This window comes from Alnus glutinosa, chromosome 6 (assembly GCF_958979055.1).
Source record: "Alnus glutinosa chromosome 6, dhAlnGlut1.1, whole genome shotgun sequence".
In the NCBI taxonomy this organism is placed as follows: Eukaryota; Viridiplantae; Streptophyta; class Magnoliopsida; order Fagales; family Betulaceae; genus Alnus; species Alnus glutinosa.
The window spans coordinates 1,626,295-1,644,875 of NC_084891.1; the positions used below are offsets into that span (position 1 = coordinate 1,626,295).

The 18,581-nt window shown below is 33.8% G+C and overlaps 2 protein-coding genes across 2 annotated transcripts; both read right to left on the reverse strand.

Annotated features, from left to right (window-relative positions):
- Positions 1 to 206: 206 nt before the first annotated feature.
- LOC133871342 (VQ motif-containing protein 33-like) lies at positions 207 to 1,095 on the reverse strand. Its single transcript, XM_062308771.1, has one exon. It carries the CDS (start codon positions 782 to 784, stop codon positions 242 to 244), a length of 543 nt encoding a protein of 180 aa, XP_062164755.1. The 5' UTR covers positions 785 to 1,095; the 3' UTR covers positions 207 to 241.
- Positions 1,096 to 11,413: 10,318 nt separating this feature from the next.
- LOC133871112 (putative pentatricopeptide repeat-containing protein At1g12700, mitochondrial) lies at positions 11,414 to 13,803 on the reverse strand. The gene has a single exon (XM_062308478.1). The coding sequence runs from the start codon at positions 13,440 to 13,442 to the stop codon at positions 11,595 to 11,597; it is 1,848 nt and encodes a 615-aa protein (XP_062164462.1). The 5' UTR covers positions 13,443 to 13,803; the 3' UTR covers positions 11,414 to 11,594.
- Between the last annotated feature and the right edge of the window lie 4,778 nt (positions 13,804 to 18,581).

The window sequence follows — 18,581 nt, forward strand, 5'->3', positions numbered from 1 at the left end:
TTATTCGGAAAAAAAAAAAAAAGAAAAAAAAAAGAAGGGAGGGAATGAAAACACTAACTCACATAGATCTTAGAAAGTTTACGTGCAAACCACAATATACAACACATAGAAAATTTTATTCTAATGTATTAATAAACAACCCAATACCCGGCCATGCAGTCGAAGTATTAAAGATATCTTAGCCAAAAAGAAAAAGAAAAAGAAAATTGTCAAACGCCTAAAACCCCAAGAATATCTTTAATTACGAATCCCGAATTTTGTGACTCGGCGAACTCAGTGGAAACAAGGTCAAGAGCTTTGGTAGCTCGGTGCCTCTCGGCGTACTCAATGGCGAAGGGTGAAAGTAAAACCCTTTCTCGACAATAGCCTTCTCCTCGTCCGACAACATCGGTGATGAGGGCAACTCAGCCCAGGAACTTGGTAGAAATGGTTGCTCGGACCGGAGTGGCGTTATAGGGCTCTGAACGGGTGAGTCAACTCGTTGAGTTTGGCGAGGCGAGTTGTTGCCGAGAGTGGTGAGGCCCAGCTTGATTTCGAGCTTTCTCATGGTGTGGGTGTGCCTTCGCTCATGGAGCTTGAAGGGTGACCGGCGGGGACCAGTGTGCTCACTAGGAGTGAAGGCTTTAGGGAAGAGTTTTGAAGGGGGGTTGACGGTGAGCTTCTCCGAGTTAGCGGACGAGCCGGTCATCCTCTGGACTAGGTCTCTGAAGGTGTGTGTGTCTGCTTGCATGAAGGTTGTTGCTGTTGGCGATGATGGTGAAGTCATGGTGTTGTGTTTTACCATTTTAGAGAGAGAGAGAGAGAGAGAGATGCTATGTTTTCTGATGTTGTGGTGACTGGGTTGTGAGAATGTTTAAGGAGTGATTTTTGGGAGGCCTTTTTCTGAATAAAATTTTTCTGAATGCTCTACTGATGGACCAAATAGGGCTTCTTGACAACTAAGTTATTTGAGAGAGAGAGAGAGAGAGAGAGAGAATTGTTTCATGTGTAAATTGGCCGAAACTTGTTGGACATTTTTCCTTTCTCATTGGCCAAATACCCATGGCCGCCATGGGCATGTCTGTCGAGGACATGCATATTGGGACCTACTTTACTTTCCTCACATTTTCTTCAACTGATTAGATTACGGCTTAAAGTATAAGTTGAAAAATGGTGCGTTTAAGCTTGACTGATTCTGGTAAAGGAGGAGACAACTCCATACGAGTCCCCATCAACTAATTAGAAGAAAAAGGAATAGTCCCCATCAAGTGATGGCAATAATTCCTTGGTGCTCTTTGTGAAATATGTGGCCTCGGCAAAATGCCTTATAAAATAGGATAGCATGTTATTAATTTTGAAGTTAGTACGTGATATAAAGTAAAATTTTATATACAAAATTTCTATTGTAATTAATTTTTTTTTATTTAAATAGTAATAAAAAATTATTAAAGTAATATAAAAAGTAAAAAAAAAATATATATTTTAATGTTGATTATTATTAAAAATTATAAAAATAAAATATAAAATTTTTGTGTTATTTGTCAAACAAAGCCATAACACCAAGGAGCCATTACGCTGGCAGCCTTATAATTAATGAGAGCTTTGAATGGGAGAGCTATATCTAACTGTTTGGGAGAATGGGATTCCCATGATGATTGATTGACCATTCAGAGAGATGGGCACTGTTAAACACAATCATCTCTTTGAAAAATGCAAAACCATGCGAATAGAAATCTAGTTGTGCATCATTATCGATTTAATTTCAAACTCTTCTTCCGTGTGGAATATGTTTGCTTTTCCCATTTTTTTTTGTCTCTTCTTTGTTTGTTTCTCTCTCTTCCTCCCGGATAGTATCGCGTGCAGTAAAGTTGTTTAAATCTCTTATAATGGTCAAATTTGATTATTTTTGACATTTTTTTCTCTTCAACAACAGAATAGCCGATTTATAATTTTTGTTTCTAGAATGAATAGTAAATAAGCAATTCAATCTGTTCACTGTTTACACTGTAAATGTTTTTTTTTTATTTTATTTTCTCTCAATTTCTCACTGTCGCTCTCTTTTTCCTCCACCCAAAAAAAAAAAGATTCCACAGACCCAGCCCTTCTCTCCCCCCCCCTCTCTCTCTTTTCCTTCATGAAGTTTGGGGTTTTTGCTATTGGGTATAAGGACAGTTGAGATTGAGGTTTCATACTTTGGAAGGTTGAGATTCAAGGTCAAGCAGCTAGAAAGCTCATGTGTGATGCGTTGAAAGCATGAGGAGGGAGATGAAACGGTGATTAGAGAGAAGAGGAGAGAGAGGCAATGAAAAAGAATCGTGATTATTTTCTATTTTTTTAAAATAAATTATATTTTATTTAACTTTTTCAAATTTTATCTTACAAAGGCAAACTTCGAAATTTACACAATAAATTAGAATTGAATTTTGATTTCAAAAAATCGAACACCAAGTTCTATATCGTTGGTCTAGAGAGGGAGAGGAGAGAGAGATGTGAGAGTAAAAGAAAACAGTTGGGTTAAAAAAATAATAATAATAATAATATTTAAAGAAAATAGAGAGTGAAATAGATAATTTGTTTGAATTTGTATTAAAAAATGAGTAACAAAAATAGAAAATATAGCTTTTTGGGTAGCTAAAATAAATGTCATTGCTGGAGATGCTCTCATTACATACGTAATGGGTAGTCACATCCTACTTGAGTATATGCTTGACACTAGCTCAATCCCTTACAATTTTAAAATAATTTGAGATTTTCAAATTATGTGAATTTAGATCGTCTGATAAATCCAACATATAAAAAACACATACCAGATCAGTCTCTGCTTCTTTTTATCCTCAAATCACATGGAAAGAAGTTCGCTGGTCCCCATCCTCTCATTACACGAAACCTTAATGGCATCCTATGAGAGATATTCATTAGCAATTTAATATGATATGTAAATTTAATAGATTAATTTTTTTTAATTAAATGAAGCGGGTTAAGATTGACATATATAATCTTATACCAATACTTCGACACGACTCGAATTTGATGATACGTGACTTTATTTACAAGAATCTAACATAAAATTAGAGAGTTGGTTTTGAAGGGTTTGACACATTTAATTACACGAGTCAAGTTAAAATTGACTTATTTAATTTTATACTTATATTATGACACAAATCCGACACGCAGATACGAAATGACACATTTTAGGGTCAAGGCATTTTTTTTTCTTATTCTAGAAAATTAATTGAAAGCACTTACAAAAGAAGAGAGAAGTACACAAATACTTTTATGTTTAAGTCATTATATATTTAAGAAAAATGACTCGAAAAAAAATACTAAAAAAAGGCCAAATTTTCTGACGTTAGGAAAACTGGTCTAACAACGAGGTAAATGGTTTTCCATTACAGCATAGTACTTAGAGGACACCAAAATAGCTTTTTAATTATTTTGGTGAGTTAATTTGATAAAAATATCAAAAAATTACTTACAGCAGCTTCATTAGTTTAACTAAAAAATTGTAGTGAGTAAATAATACTCACTAATTTTGGTGAGTATTATTCATTCACCAAATCTGTAAATCATTAAAAAACTATAAAATTTGTCATTTCTATTTTTTTTTTTTTTTATATTTCTTTCTCTCACAAATTAGTTTCAGCACAACCCCATTAGGAAAAGACAATTTCAAAAATATGACCGTTCGAATAAGATAAATGTTCAAAAATATAACCGTTAGGAAAAGACAAACATTCAAAAAAGATTAAATAGAGAATGAATAAAGAAATCTGAAAAAATATTGTTTAAATGGAATTGTGATAGTGAATAGTTAAAATAATGAGGATGCTGGAGATGCTTTAAAAAAATGGCTCACAAATATAGAGAATTTCTCTCACAAATTAGTCTCAACACAACCCCATTAGGAAAAGACAAAATTTCAAAAATATGATCGTTCAGATAAGACAAATATTCAAAAATATAACCGTTAGGAAAAGACAAACATTCAAAAAAGATTAAATAGAAAATGAATAAAGAAATTTGAAAAAGTATTGCTTAAATAAAATAGTGATAATGAATAGTTAAAATAGTGGGGCTGCTAGAGGTGCTTTATAAAAATAGCTCACCAGAATAGAGAAAATTGATTTTTAGCTATTTTGGCTAGTAAAATTTAGTGAGACTACTAGAAACGCTCACAGGAGAATGCCAAGTAAGAAATGAGGGACAGAAAGTCTCATCTCAAGTATAACTTTATTTTATTTCCTCATATGGTCCTCCTTCCATCGTCGATCATCGGATTCTTACTTTTTAAAATTATCATTGGGCATAAAGTAATTCTATTTGTACATGAACTGGGTGTACAATGGCCCGGTGCATATGATGTGGGTCCCATGCTATCAAAATGTACCAAGTGCAATTGATGATCAAATAGCATTACTATTGGATATGTGAGGTTAATGTCTGATATCCAAATAGGCATAACAGATCCAATAGTAATTTTAAAAATAAGATAATAAAAATAAATAAAAAATCGAAAAAGAATATATAACACGTCTCTTATCAATAGCTTGAACGTTAGGTTTGGATTGATAAAACTTCCTTTTTTTTATGTGACTTTATAAATTTCGTAATTTTATATTTTTTTTCAAATACTTTGAAAATATAAGATTTCGTGTCATATTGATGATATATAAAACAAAATCTAAACCGTAAAATGACTCTCATCTTCATCCACTTAATTAGATCCCTCTTATTCTAATCCCTTGAAATATCGTACTATCAGTATAACGTTACGTTCGTTTAAGAGCGTCAACCTTAATTTGGTCGCCCCTTCTTTCTTTGTCCAAAATAAAGATTCCTCATTATTATGGGATTTGATTCTTGTACAATACCAATACAACAACTGTACAACAACTCCTCATATGAGGATAGGCCCTAGTATGTGGGACCCACCCTCATGTGAGGGATTGTTGTACAGTTGTTGTATTGGTGTTGTAAATCTAACATTTTCCCATTATTTATTCCATATAAAAGACGAGGATATGTTATTAGCTTGGTGTGAAAGGGTAGGCTTGAAATAAGAAAAAGAAAAAAAGAAAGGTACTATATTCTTTGGAAAATATTAGATTTACAACATCAAAACAATAACTACACAACAACCCCTCACATGAGGGTGGACCCCAGTGTGTGTGGTCTACCCTCATGTGAGAGGTTGTTGTGCACTTGTTGTGATGGTGTAGTGCAGGAATCAAATCCCATCTTCTTTTTAGCCCTTGTCCACGTCTTTTTCGAGTAATGTTTATTGTACAACAAATGTACACACTTTGTACAATAAAACTGATGTAAAAATAATATTTATTTATTTTTTAAAAAAAAAAACCGGTAACATACAGTTACACACCTCCACTCTCACATGTTGCGGGTATATATATATATAAAATTAAAATTATTAAGTTCATTCTTTCTTATTTGTTTAATTTTTTGAGATAAGTAGTGATTTAACATGATATTAGAGCAAATATTATGAGTTCGAACCTTATCTCTGTCAATTACTTTTCATTTTAATAAAATAAGTGGTGATTTAACAATATCTAATTGTCACCTCGGTCAATAATTAGCATCAAGGAGTTCTAAACTCATAACTTGATTCTATTTTAATTATTGTTATTATTAAAAAAAAAAGAAAAAAAGAAAAAAAAAAAAAAGAACACATCTTCCAAAACCACTTATAGGGGTGTACAACCGGTTGCGGTTATTTGCTCATAACCGCAACCGCAACCGGGTCCTCGGTTATTCATATTTCAATAACCGTAACCGCAACCGATAGGCCGGTTGCACCAGTTTTCATATATGTTGAATTTTTTTAACTTTTTTTTAACAAAAAAAAAATAAAAAAATAAAAAAAATCCAATATTTACATTCAATTACATCATTTTCTGTCCTAAGTGTCCATAGTGTAGCAATGAAATACCAAATTTAAGCAAAATAAGAGAAACCCATATACTCGAAGTAACCATACCTGAAAAATTACATTGAGAAAACAATTATTACCAAGATTTTGCAACCAACGTCCAACAGCACCTAAAAGACCAGCCAGGTGAAACCCATAACTTGAAACCCAGTTCATGCAAGACAAAGTCCTAAACCCATGTCTGAGATTGCTTAGTATTGTCTTTAGGCTTACACCTCCTTCAATTTTCATTATATTTGAACCAATATTATCAGCTTATTTGTCTTTGAGTATGTGATAAAATGTATAAGCGCAATGAACCAGAGGGCAACAAAAAGAAAAGAAAAAACGACTTACGATTTACAAAATGAAAAACAGGAGGAAATTTCAATATTAATGAGATTTAGGTTAATATATATATATATATATACCGGTTGCGGTTACCCAGTTATTAACCGATTTTTTAGAATGCAATAACCGGTAACCACAACCGGGTACTCGGTTATCTGGTTATCCGGTTGCAGTTATTCCTGTTTTTCGGTTTCCCGGTTTTTCAGGTTAGCGGTTATCGGTTATTTTCGGTTAATAACCGTCCCGCTTGTACACCCCTAACCACTTAGTTAAGAATAGGCTTGTAGACGGTAAAAAAAGAATAAGAAAAAAGAAAGGGGGTGGAATAGATTTGTAATTGAATATTGAGAGTCGGCCTCAACAAAAATAAAAAAATAAAAAGAGAGGAGAAAGAGGGACCGAGATTGGGTGCAATTAGGCTGTTTATGTGAGAGGTCATTCAAACTCCACCCTGTTTGAACAAGTGTCAGGCATATATACTCGAGCATGATAAAACTACCCATTACATATGCAATCCCAACTTTATTGCACGTGATAAGATTTCAGAGGAAGAAAGAGAAACCAAACAAAGAAAAGAGAGAAAATGGGAAAAACAAACTCATTTCACACGGAAAAAGAGTTTGAAATTAAATTGATAATGATACACAACTAGATTTCTATTCACAGTGTAATGTATTTCTTGTTTTCTGTAATATTTAATACTGAATATAGAAGAAGAATAGAGAAAGATAGAGAAAAATAGAGACTTGGTTAACAAGAGACACAAGCCTGGACACTTCGAGAGGTCCAGAATCTCCAAACTCTATTCAATGAAAACTTAAATTCCAAGAATTGATTACACATTTGACAAATTTGATACATACTCGTAGGCTTGGTCAGTTGTAACTTGCCCTAACTACTAACAACCCAACCCAACCCAACCCACTAACTCTAAAACTAACTTCTAACAGACCATCTTAACCTAATTAACTCCTATTAAGTCCATTATATTATTCCCTTGCACATAGTGTTGCATTTTTCAAAGAGATGATTGCGTTTAACTGTGTCCATCTCTCTGAATGGTCAATCGATCATCATGGGAATCCCATTCTCTCTAACAGTTAGATATCGCTCTCCCACTCAAAGCTCTCATTATAAGGCTGCAACCTAACGGCTCCTTGGTCTTTTATTTCAAAAGGGGATGACCTGGATGGGCATATGTATGATTAATTGTTCGAATTTAAGAGAATTCAAATATGTAATTGTGAGAGATTATTTATGAAATTCACATGACCAGATTAGTAGTTGAGCAGTCTAATTTTTATTTGGTCAAATGGGTCACATAAGTCGTCTCCTACAATTATCTGTTTGAATTCTCTTTAATTCAAATAAATAATTATACAGAATCATAAGTAACAATGAATTATTGCCATCACTTGATGGGGACTTTTTTTTAAAAAAAAATTTTTTTCTTCTAATTAGTTGATGGGGACTTGTATGGAGTTGTCTCCTCCTTTATCAGAATCAGTCAAGCTTCAATGCACCATTTTTCAACTTATACTTTAAGCTGTAATCTAATCAGTTGAAGAAAATGTAAGGAAAGTGACATGCCCATGGCGGCCATGGGTATTTGGTCAATGTGAAAGGAAAAATGTCCAACAAGTTTCGGCCAATTTACACATGAAACAATATTTCTCTCTCTCTCTCTCTCTCTCTCTCACAAATAACTTAGTTGTCAAGAATCTATAAAAATAAATAAATAAATAAACTTAGTTTTCTAGAAGCCCTACCTAGTGCATCAGAGCATTCACACCCGGTTAGTCAAAAGTTATTATGACTAGTAGGATGGAAATTTGGGTGCTAAAGTAGTTGCATCCGGCTAGCTATTTTAACCCAACATTTGTTTATAAAATATAGGTGTTTTGATTTTATTATTATTTTAAAATAGAATAGTAAAAGTGAATAGTTGAAATAGAAAGTAGGATATAGATGCTTTGGAAAAGTGAATATATATATATATATATATATTAGCCCTATGAACTACCACTACATTTTTATTTACACTTCTAAACTTTGAAAAGTGATATCGGGTCTCCCCATACTACCACCGTGTGTCAAATTAGATACTTTTACATTTTTCTTCCCAAAACATGCTAGAAGTTATTAAAAAAAAAGTCATTTGAAAAAAAAAATTAAGGTTGCTAATATTAAAAGGGCCATCGTTTTTTTATATTTAGTTTTTCCCCTCTTTGTATATATATATATTTTATAAAATTACTTTTTCAAATGGTAATTTTTAATAAATTTAAGAGTATTTTGAGAAGAAAAATGCTAAAGTGTCTAATTTGACACACAGTGGTAATATGGGGGTTTTAATGTCACTTTTCAAAGTTTAGAAGCGTAAATGAAAATTTGGCAGTAATTCAAGAGGTTACAGTATATTTTTCTTTTTTTAACTATTCACTTTTCTAAAGTATTTACATCTCACTTTTTATTTCAGGTATTCACTTTTGGTGGTGGTTTCAAGAGAATAGCATGGTCTATGAAGTCGTCATTCATGCCCCAAAAGCATTAAGAAGCAATACTTACTCCTTTGGTGGTTGTCACAAATATACCCCGCGGCCAACATGTTAAGCCAAAAAGAGATACATCAAGTATGGAGCTGTGGAATTGCTGTCTTTAAGGTTGCTTTGGTAGTGCTTATGTACAGGTTATTTGGACTGCTGAAAGGGGAATATAATGAAGAAACATTTGATGGAATTACAATTTTAAGTAACATAGGTTGTTACAATTTGATTTGAAGTAACAACATATGTGTGCTATCTAAATTAACTCATTCGTATTCTTTTGGCATTTCATATTTACTCAATTTTATAGTTTTGCTTTATTTGTTTAGAAATTTCATTATATACTTGTTCAATAATTTAAATATTAAATCTATTTTATAATATAATATATGCATGATATTAAAATTATAATGTTAGCAAATAGTGATACATAACAGTGAGAACCAAGCACGTGCATTTAGGAGAAAAAAGTCATTTAATTTGTAAAGTTGTTTCGTGTTGTTTTCCATTTGATTTGCTTGATTTTTTTAATTATTATTTTTTTAATCATTGTTAAATAAAAAAAATCTTAAGGTTAATTTGGAGTGTAACAACAATATTGTTGGATAATTGAAAGATAAAAATATCATATCTACCATTATTATTATTATTATTATTATTATAGTCAATTCAAAACTGGGAATTTTCTCATTTTTAGATCCTTACGGTCATAATCCTCTTACTACTTTTGAGTTGTCTTTCATTTTTCTTTTTTATAACTTTTTTTTTTTTTTGAGAGATGTTATGTTTCATTATAGTTTTCTAGCATTTTAGGTTGTTGATCCTGATTTCTGTCCATGCTTTTTGAAGCAACAACTTTGGCTTCATGATTATCCTTATTTGGGGTTGCGGTGAGATGTGGAGATTATAATGGTAGAAGACTAATCAAACTTGGTACTCTTGTTTGTCTTTAAGATTTGATAAAAACAAGATCTTTTAAATTGATTCATATTTTTTAATCATATTGGCATCAACAAGAGGGTGTGAAAGCTTTTTTATTTTAATGTTTTTATTAAGTCCCGTCACGGACAATACAAATTATGACAGAGAAGATATTGAACAAAATGATTATTAACGTCTATCTCTGTGAGGAATTTTTTTTCATATAAAGGATCAATAAGCTCTAAAATATACATAAAAGACCAATAACTTTGTAATTTTGGTAGTTTATTCGCTTCAAAGAGGATATTCAAGATGGATCAAGATCCTCTCAATTTTAATAAAAATTGGGAGAACTCATTTCATGTTAAAGATCTTGTTTTGTTGCATATAATTGTGTACATGATGCTACATCATTTAATTTTAAATGACGTGACAATATGAACATCTTATGACAACATATATACCACGAGATCTATAAAGTTTAACCTGGATCATAAAATAGATATTTCCATTTCACTTAAAATCGAGAAAATCATTTGAGTTCTACCCATAGTAAGTGCAAAACTTGTGCAGATTTAAAAAACAAGGGACATTTCTATCATTTGTCAATGGAAGGTGATTGTTTTTTTTTTTTCAACATTCTTACTATATATATATATATAAAAAAAGAATTATAATAGTCTACAAATCTCTTTGCCACCTGGTGAACTAATAGCTTATAAGAAAAGCATCCCTTTGTGGAATTTTGTTGGTGCACTATTCTAATACATGATGGACAGAGAAACATGTTGAACAAATAGAAAAAAACTGAGAAAAAGTTTATTAATTTCATCTGTCAAGAGGCAAAATGAGTAAAATGAGGAAGCACAAATGAATGTAAACGGCTTGACATTTTGTACGCCAATAAAAAATCTTTTTTCTTTTTTTCACATATATTTTTCCTTGTTTTTTTGGGTACATATCCTAATCTTAAAAGGATGTAACTTGTTTATAGCAATTATTGAAAAATGATGTCCGCATTTTTTAAGGAAAAATATTTATAGGATAAAGCATCTAAGGATTTGCAAAAACAAATAGCTTAAGAATTTTGAAATAATAGACAAAGACCTAGCCCATTTAAAGATATGGAAATGGTATTTTTGATCTCTAAATAAAAATAAGATTTGATTTGTTGCCAGTATTGTTACAATTTCAGAATAAATGTGCAACCGAATTAGGTCCATATATAATTAATTCTTTTAAAACAATAGGTTTCTTGATTACTACAACGTGATGTCACTATTGTAATATATTGCAATTTAAATTGAACTATCTATGAGCCAGTATGCGAAGAAGCATGTAAATAATTATCAGTAACTTTCTCACGTTGAAAAGTTAATCAAATGATACTACTGCAAATTAGTTTCCTACTCCAATGTCCATACGACCCCAAAAGCATAAACATTCTTAGCTACAACCATTATTCATATCATGATATTCATATATTCCATAATATTCATATCATTATTCCATAACATTGATACATTAATTTAATTGATGAAACACTTAAAAGTTTAACTTTGTGGGCCAATAAGCATACAACCATCAAGAACACAAAACTCCAAATGACCAAATTCTGCAATAACTCTACATCAACAAAATGTTTAAATAAATCATTAATAAAACAATTATAGTTACAACACATGTTTACAGATAATTGTAAGAAAATATAACAAAATAGAAATAGCAATGCACAACACTAGTCCAAAAGATATGAAGGAAACTATTACCATAATGACTTGCAACAAATATGTTTGTACCTTACAGATTGGCACCGTAAAGATTGGAATATGAAATTTTATCTTGCATGTTGAAGAACTAGAAAGCTTTCACACAGATTTTTGAAAAAATTCTTGTAATGTTTTATCTGCTTGATTATTAGACAACAAGTTGATCAAAATAGTCGCAGTGGTCGCATTTGCCGAGAAACCTTTGTCAACCATCATCTTGATATATTTCACTACACATGATGTCTCATTATGTTGCAAGAAGCCTTGGATGATTGTGTTATATGTGAAATGGTCAGGTGAACAACCATTTTCCTTCATTTTCTCAAATAGCTCACTTGCTTCAATTAGTAGTCCCTCTTTGCAAAGCCCTTTGATCATTATAGTATAAGTTTGAACATTAGGTTGCAAACCTTTGGAAGGAAGAGTATTAAAGAGTTCTTTTGCAGTCGTAAGTTGCCTAGCATTACACATACCATCAATCAAGATGTTGTAAATCGCACTATTAAGGTCTAACTTTTTGTCTTCCATCTCATGAAACAATGTCATCGCCTCTTGAAAGTGTAGATTCTTACACAAGCCATATAACAAAATAGTATAAGTTTGGCAATCAGGAGGTTGCCCACAAACTTGCATCTCATGAAGTAGCTCTAGTGCATTCTTAAGTCTCCCAACTCGGCAAAACCCGCCTATAAGAGTGGTGTAAGTGACAACATTGGGAATCAAGCCATTGTTAGTCATTTCATGGAAGAGACTCATTGCCTCATCAATTCTTCTATTTTTACAATATCCATGGATCAATATGTTATAGCTAAAAATAGAAGGCGAACAACCCTTTCGAACCATCGTATTAAATGCTTTGACAGCTTCATCCATTTTATTTTGCAAACAGTAACCATCAATCAAAGAATTGTAAGTGATTGTATCAGGCTCTATGCCAGTCTGAATCATCACATCAAAAACTTCTTTTGCTTCTTTCAACCTCCCTTCTTTGCCAAATGTGTCCACTAATATGTTGAATGTATTTACATTTGGCATGATTTTCCTTTCAACCATCTCCTTCCATAGAGTAGTTGTCTCCTTCCACCGGCCAAAATTGCATAGGCCTTGAATTAAAGAACTGTAAGTGAAAATGTTTGGTTGAATTCCTTTACTTGTCATTTCAGACAAAAAATTCAAAGCCTCAGTTACTGATCTCTCCTTACATAAACTATCAATGATTGTGCTATACAGCACTACACCAAGTTCAAGACTTCCTTCTTCCATCCTCCTAAGCAACACAATAGCTTCACTGGTCTTACCTATTTTACACAAGCAATTCACTATCGTTCCGTAGGTAAATATATCAGGTTTGTAGCCTATTTTCTCCATTTTGTTAGCCAACTTCACAGCTTCAACAATTTTACCTTGAAGACAGAGTCCCTTGACAAGAATATTAAGAATTGTACAGTTTGGTTGAAAACCAAGTTTGAAAATTCTGGCTAAAATAGAGAAGCCGAAATCCACCCGGTTCAAATGGCAGAAGCAATTAATCAGAATGCCCAGAGTATAAACATCTGGAGCAATTCCTAGCAGTTCCATTTCTTTAATCAAAGAAATCACGGTTGAGTGATGCTTCATTCTTGCAATTGCAGTCAGCAATCGATTAAAATCCACGACGGAAGGCAAAGGGTGCATGTGAAGCATTCTATCAAACAGGCCTAAGGCATCATCAAGATTCCTAAAGCTTCGAGATCTGCATCGATCTCTCACAGATTTCAAGAACTGGTTGGGGCTTTCAACATTACCTCTATCACTATTGGCAGTTTTAGCAGAAGTCGCACTAAAACAGCGGTAATAATAGAACTTTTGAGCATGGAAAGAAAGCCTTACATGAGAATAACGTGGATCGATAAGCAAATGATTGAAGAAGAAAGCAATAGAATTTCTAGACTTAGCAGTCGTACCCATTTCCTGAGGAAGAAAAGCAGACCTGATGTACTCTTGTAGAAATGGCTCTGCACAAGAGAAATAAGCAGATCTGATGTAGCAGTGGCTCAAGGGATTGACCCGGTGAGTTGGTTGTAGCTCAGGTCGAGGGTGTGCAGGTTTGTTAGAGCAGAGAGAGAAGTGGGTATGGGACCGGTGAGGCGGTTGTTGATTAAGGAGATGACTCGGAGGGTGGTGAGTCGGGCGAGTTGGGAGGGGATGGGACCGGTTACTAGGCCGGGGAAGGGGAAGAGGAAGAGTTGGGTCAACTGGGTGAGTTGGGAAAGGGAGGGGGAGAGGGCGTCTGGCTTCTTTACACACGAAATTACATCTCGAAAGGACAATTTCGCCCTTCCTCTCTTCCGTCTCTTCTGCCAGACGGACCATTATGGATCTTATTTTGCCGTCATTTCCTCTTTTTCTTTAATTTGTTTCTTGGTCAATTATTTCTCAAGTTTTCTAATTCTCTTATTTTGCCGTCATTTCCTCAATTATTTCATTTACGTATTTCAATTTTATAATCTCTGTGAACATTTTTCTTTTTTCACTACTGTCTAATTATAGGAATTTTCTAGTTCAACGAACTTTTTATCTCAAATGTGATGCGGTTAGATTTGAGATAATTATTATTAGATTTTAATTAAATAATTATTTTAAAAGTTATATTACTTTTGAGACGAAAAAATAACAAAAGTCATATTTCTAGCATTACTCCAATTATAATGGACAACAAGTGCAAGAATGACTTTACAATGAATAGTTTAATAACTTAACTAAATGTCTCTTTATAGTCAAACCCATCTTCTTGTTGAAAAAAATATTGGATTATTTTTGTATTTTTGCTTGTCTTTAGACTTTTATCCGTTATCAAGTTATCCCATCCATTACACTTTCATTAATTTTTCTGACCAAATATCAATCATGAAATGTGTTATTTGTACACATATTATACGCACACTCAAATTTGGTGCAAGGCTTATACATTTGAAGTGAGTTCCACATGCACGAATCTCACACTAAATATGAGTGTGCATGTTAGAACAGTTTTCTGTCTAGTGATGTGTGGATATTTGATTCGTCGTGTTCTTCATAATCTGCAAAGAATAAACAATGCGTCAAAAAGTGGGGTCTCCCGACATCCCCTCTCCGATGCCTAAGTTAGTGGACAGTTTTGGAGAGTATTGGGAGTAGAGAGTTTTTAGTATATTTTTAGTATCTAAACAGAGTGTATTTTGTACCTGGGGTAGCAGCCTATTTATAGGCACATAGTTCTCAACCGCATTATTCCACCTTCATGTTATGACTAAGTGAGATCCATAGTGGGATGAGATAGAAGTTAAGTGGGAGAATGGGACACTTACTCCTCATGAGATAATGTATTTATCCCATGTGTCACAAATATAGCATTCAAGGTGTTATAGGACTCTGTTAAGCCCTAATGACTGAGCGGGTCAAGTTGGGCCAACAAGATCAACTGGGCCCTGGTTCGAGTATAGGCCCATTTGCCTAGGAGATGATAATTTCCCCAACAGATACCCCCCGATTCCCATTGGTTGATTTGTTCAGCTAGTCGGGCATTGGGAATCTTCTTTTGTACTTGTGGATGAGACTATTTTTGTCCGTTGATAATGAGGATTCAATATTGATGGTCAGACGCTTGTGGAGACCATGGTTGTCGGAATGTCTAGCAAGCGGCATAGCTTTTACCCCATTGTGCTTGTGACTTTTTGCATGTGGTAGAAATTTTGAATGCTCGAAGTTGTTCGCAGCTGGAGCCTTTCACTGGCCGTTGACAAATCAGAAGATCTCCTAGCTGCGTTAATACGGTAATCTTTTTTTATTTGACAATCTTCTATTCGATATGCTCGGGCTATCTCGGCCTCAGTATATTTCTGTCTCGGAATTTTATTTCCGTCTCAGGAAAATTTCCTTTTTTGCCTCAGAATTTTGCTCAGATTTGAAAAATTTCTTAGGCTCGGAAAATTTTTCGTCAATTTTTTCGTCTCGGAGACTTCTTTAGTTGTTTTTTTTTTTTTTTTTTTTTTTGTCTCGGAGACTTTTTCAAACTTGGAAACTTTTCGTCTTAGAAACTTTTTTTTTAGTCTCGGAAAATTTTTTGTCTAGGAGACTTTTTCAGACTTGGAAAACTTTTCGTCTCGAAGACTTCTTTAGTCTCAGAAAATTTTTCGTCTCAGAGAATTCTTTACTCTAAGAAATTTTTTTGTCTCGGAGACTTTTTTCAGACTTGGAAAATTTTTTATCTCAGAGACTTTTTTAAACTTGGAAAATTTTTCGTCTCGAAGACTTCTTTACTCTCAAAATTTTTTTGTCTAGGAGACTTTTTCAAACTTGGAAAATTTTTCGTCTTAGAGACTTCTTTAGTCTCGGAGAATTCTTTACTCTCAGAAAATTTTTTGTCTCGAAAACTTTTTTAGACTTGGAAATTTTTTTTTGTCTAAGAGACTTTTTCAGACTTGGAAATTTTTTCGTCTCAGAGACTTCTTTACTCTCGAAATATTTTTTATCTAGGAGACTTTTTCAGACTTGGAAAATTTTTCGTCTTGGAGACTTCTTTACTTGAAAATTTTTTTGTCTAGGAGACTTTTTCAGACTTGAAAAATTTTTCGTCTTAGAGACTTCTTTACTCGAAGATTTTTTTGTCTAGGAGACTTTTTTAGACTTAGAAAATTTTTCGTCTTGGAGACTTTTCTAGTCTCGGAAAATTTTTCGTCTCGGAGAATTCTTACTCTCAGAAATTTTTTTGTCTCGGAGACTTTTTTAGACTTGGAAAATTTTTCGTCTTGGAGACTTCTTTACTCTCGAATTTTTTTTTGTCTAGGAGACTTTTTCAAACTTGGAAAATTTTTCGTCTTGGAGACTTCTTTAGTCTCGGAAAATTTTTCGTCTCGGAGAATTCTTTACTCTCAGAAAATTTTGTGTCAGATACTTTTTCAGACTTGGAAAATTTTTCGTCTCGAAGACTTCTTTACTCTCGGAAACTTTTTTACTCTCGGAAAATTTCTCGTCTCGGAGAATTCTTTACTCTCGAGAAATTTTTTTGTCTCGGAAACTTTTTTAGTCTCGGGAAATTTTTTGTCTAGGAGACTTTTTTCAGACTCAGGATCTTTCAATCTCGAAATCTTTCTACCTCGGCCTCGGATTTTTCACCCTCGGCTCGGATTTTTTGCCCTTGACTCAGATTTCTGGCATGTAAATCATGTAGGGTACTGCTATGTGTTTCTTTTGTCGGGGTTGCCTCCACTCGACTTCTTTACCAACACTATATTGGCTAGTCATTCGGGATAGTCAACCTCTCGAATGAAACCGGCTTGCAGTAGCTTCTTCACTTCCTCATATATTGCTTGGTTTATTTCTGGAGCAAAATTTCTTCTCGTATGATTTTTTTTTTTTTTGTAGGGATTGTCTCCCCGTTTGGTTCGTTGTCATTACTTTTGTTAGAACAAATGTATATATGTATCGAATAATGATTAGTTTGCATACCTGAGTCGATAAGCTGATTTCCAAGCAACTGTGATTGTTGGCGTTTGATGATGTTTGGAGTCTTTGCTGAGGCTTTGGATGCTCAGACTGGTGTCGAGGCTTTAGTGGTCGAATCCCCTCAACGTGATTCGAGTCATATAAGTTTCTCCGACTTGAATCCTCTCAACGTGATTCAAGTCTCGGCTCGAATCCCCTCAACGTGATTTGAATCATATAAGTTTCTCCGACTTGAATCCCCTCAACATGATTCAAGTCTCGACTCGAATTCCCTCAATGTGATTCGAGTCATATAAGTTTCTCCGACTTGAATCCCCTCAACGTGATTCAAGTCTCGGCTCGAATTTTACCCTTGGGTTGGGATTTATCCTTGGCTCGGATTTTCACGGCTTCGAATTTTATCTTGGGCTTAGATTTTCTCTTTTTGTCATTTCTGCAGAAGATATTAATGAAACACCTTTCCGGTATTTTGGGTGAGCACATGCCTTAACAGGAGCGACTAGTAATGATAATGATGCAATTTCAAGCATTATAAGAAACTTTAAAATATTGTTTCAATGATGTAGCAGGCTATTACACATGTGATTCGATCTACTTCTCTTATGAACTTTGAAATGCGATTCAGATGTGTCTTTGGCTTCGGTATTTTTTTTTTTTAAAGATGTCAGCACTTCGACTAACAACAAAAGAGAATCAGGCACGTAGAGTGTTTTTTTTTTTTTTTTTTAATAATGCCAGGATAAATATATTCAAAATGTTAAGCTAATTAACAAGTGAACATGATAGACTTATCTTACACTTGACGCTCTAATGTCGATATGAGAGTCGGCAGATCCACTAGCAGCATGGATTCCACTTCGGTTATGAGTCGATGGGTGAGTGCCGGACGAGACCGTCCCTGGTAGTTGAAATGCCAGGTTCGGAGCTCGGTAGTCCTCGTTGGTTAGGTTGGTGGCCTTTGGTAGCTTTTTTAGAATATTTTGACCTCGACTAAGCAGGTCTTCCTTTAACTATGGTGATTCCGAAGGTCCCCAGCAATACCATTTTTATTTTTTATTTGAAAGGGGATCTCGGTATCATGTTGAGTGGAGAGAGGTCTCGGTAATGGATCATCCTCTTTTTGTAAGTGCAGACCCGGTATTTGTACAACCACCAAGCTATGAACATTTTGATTGCCTCTGTTTGCCTCGTTACTCTTGGCACTGATCCCATTAAATTATAGGTGTGTATTATGCACATTGTTCAACTCAGCCAAAATTTAGCCCACCTCGATAAACATAATATATATGTATATATGTTTTGAATATTCCATGTGATATACATTAAAAACATTAAAAGAAAATAAAGCTCTCGCACCCTTTTGTCCACGCCAATATGATTAAAAACAAAATCAATTTAAAAGATCTTGCTTTTATCAAATCTAAAAGACAAACAAAAGTACCAAGTTTGATTGGTGTCTACCATTATAACCTCCACACAAGAGTACCGAGTTTGATTAATCCCAATGAAAGCCGAGATGTTGACAGAATCCTCCTTTTCAATGGTAAGTAAGAGCAATCAAAACATTGAGCTTCAATTGAACCAGAAAGGGCAAAGTACAGCAACCCACATCACTCAAGTAGC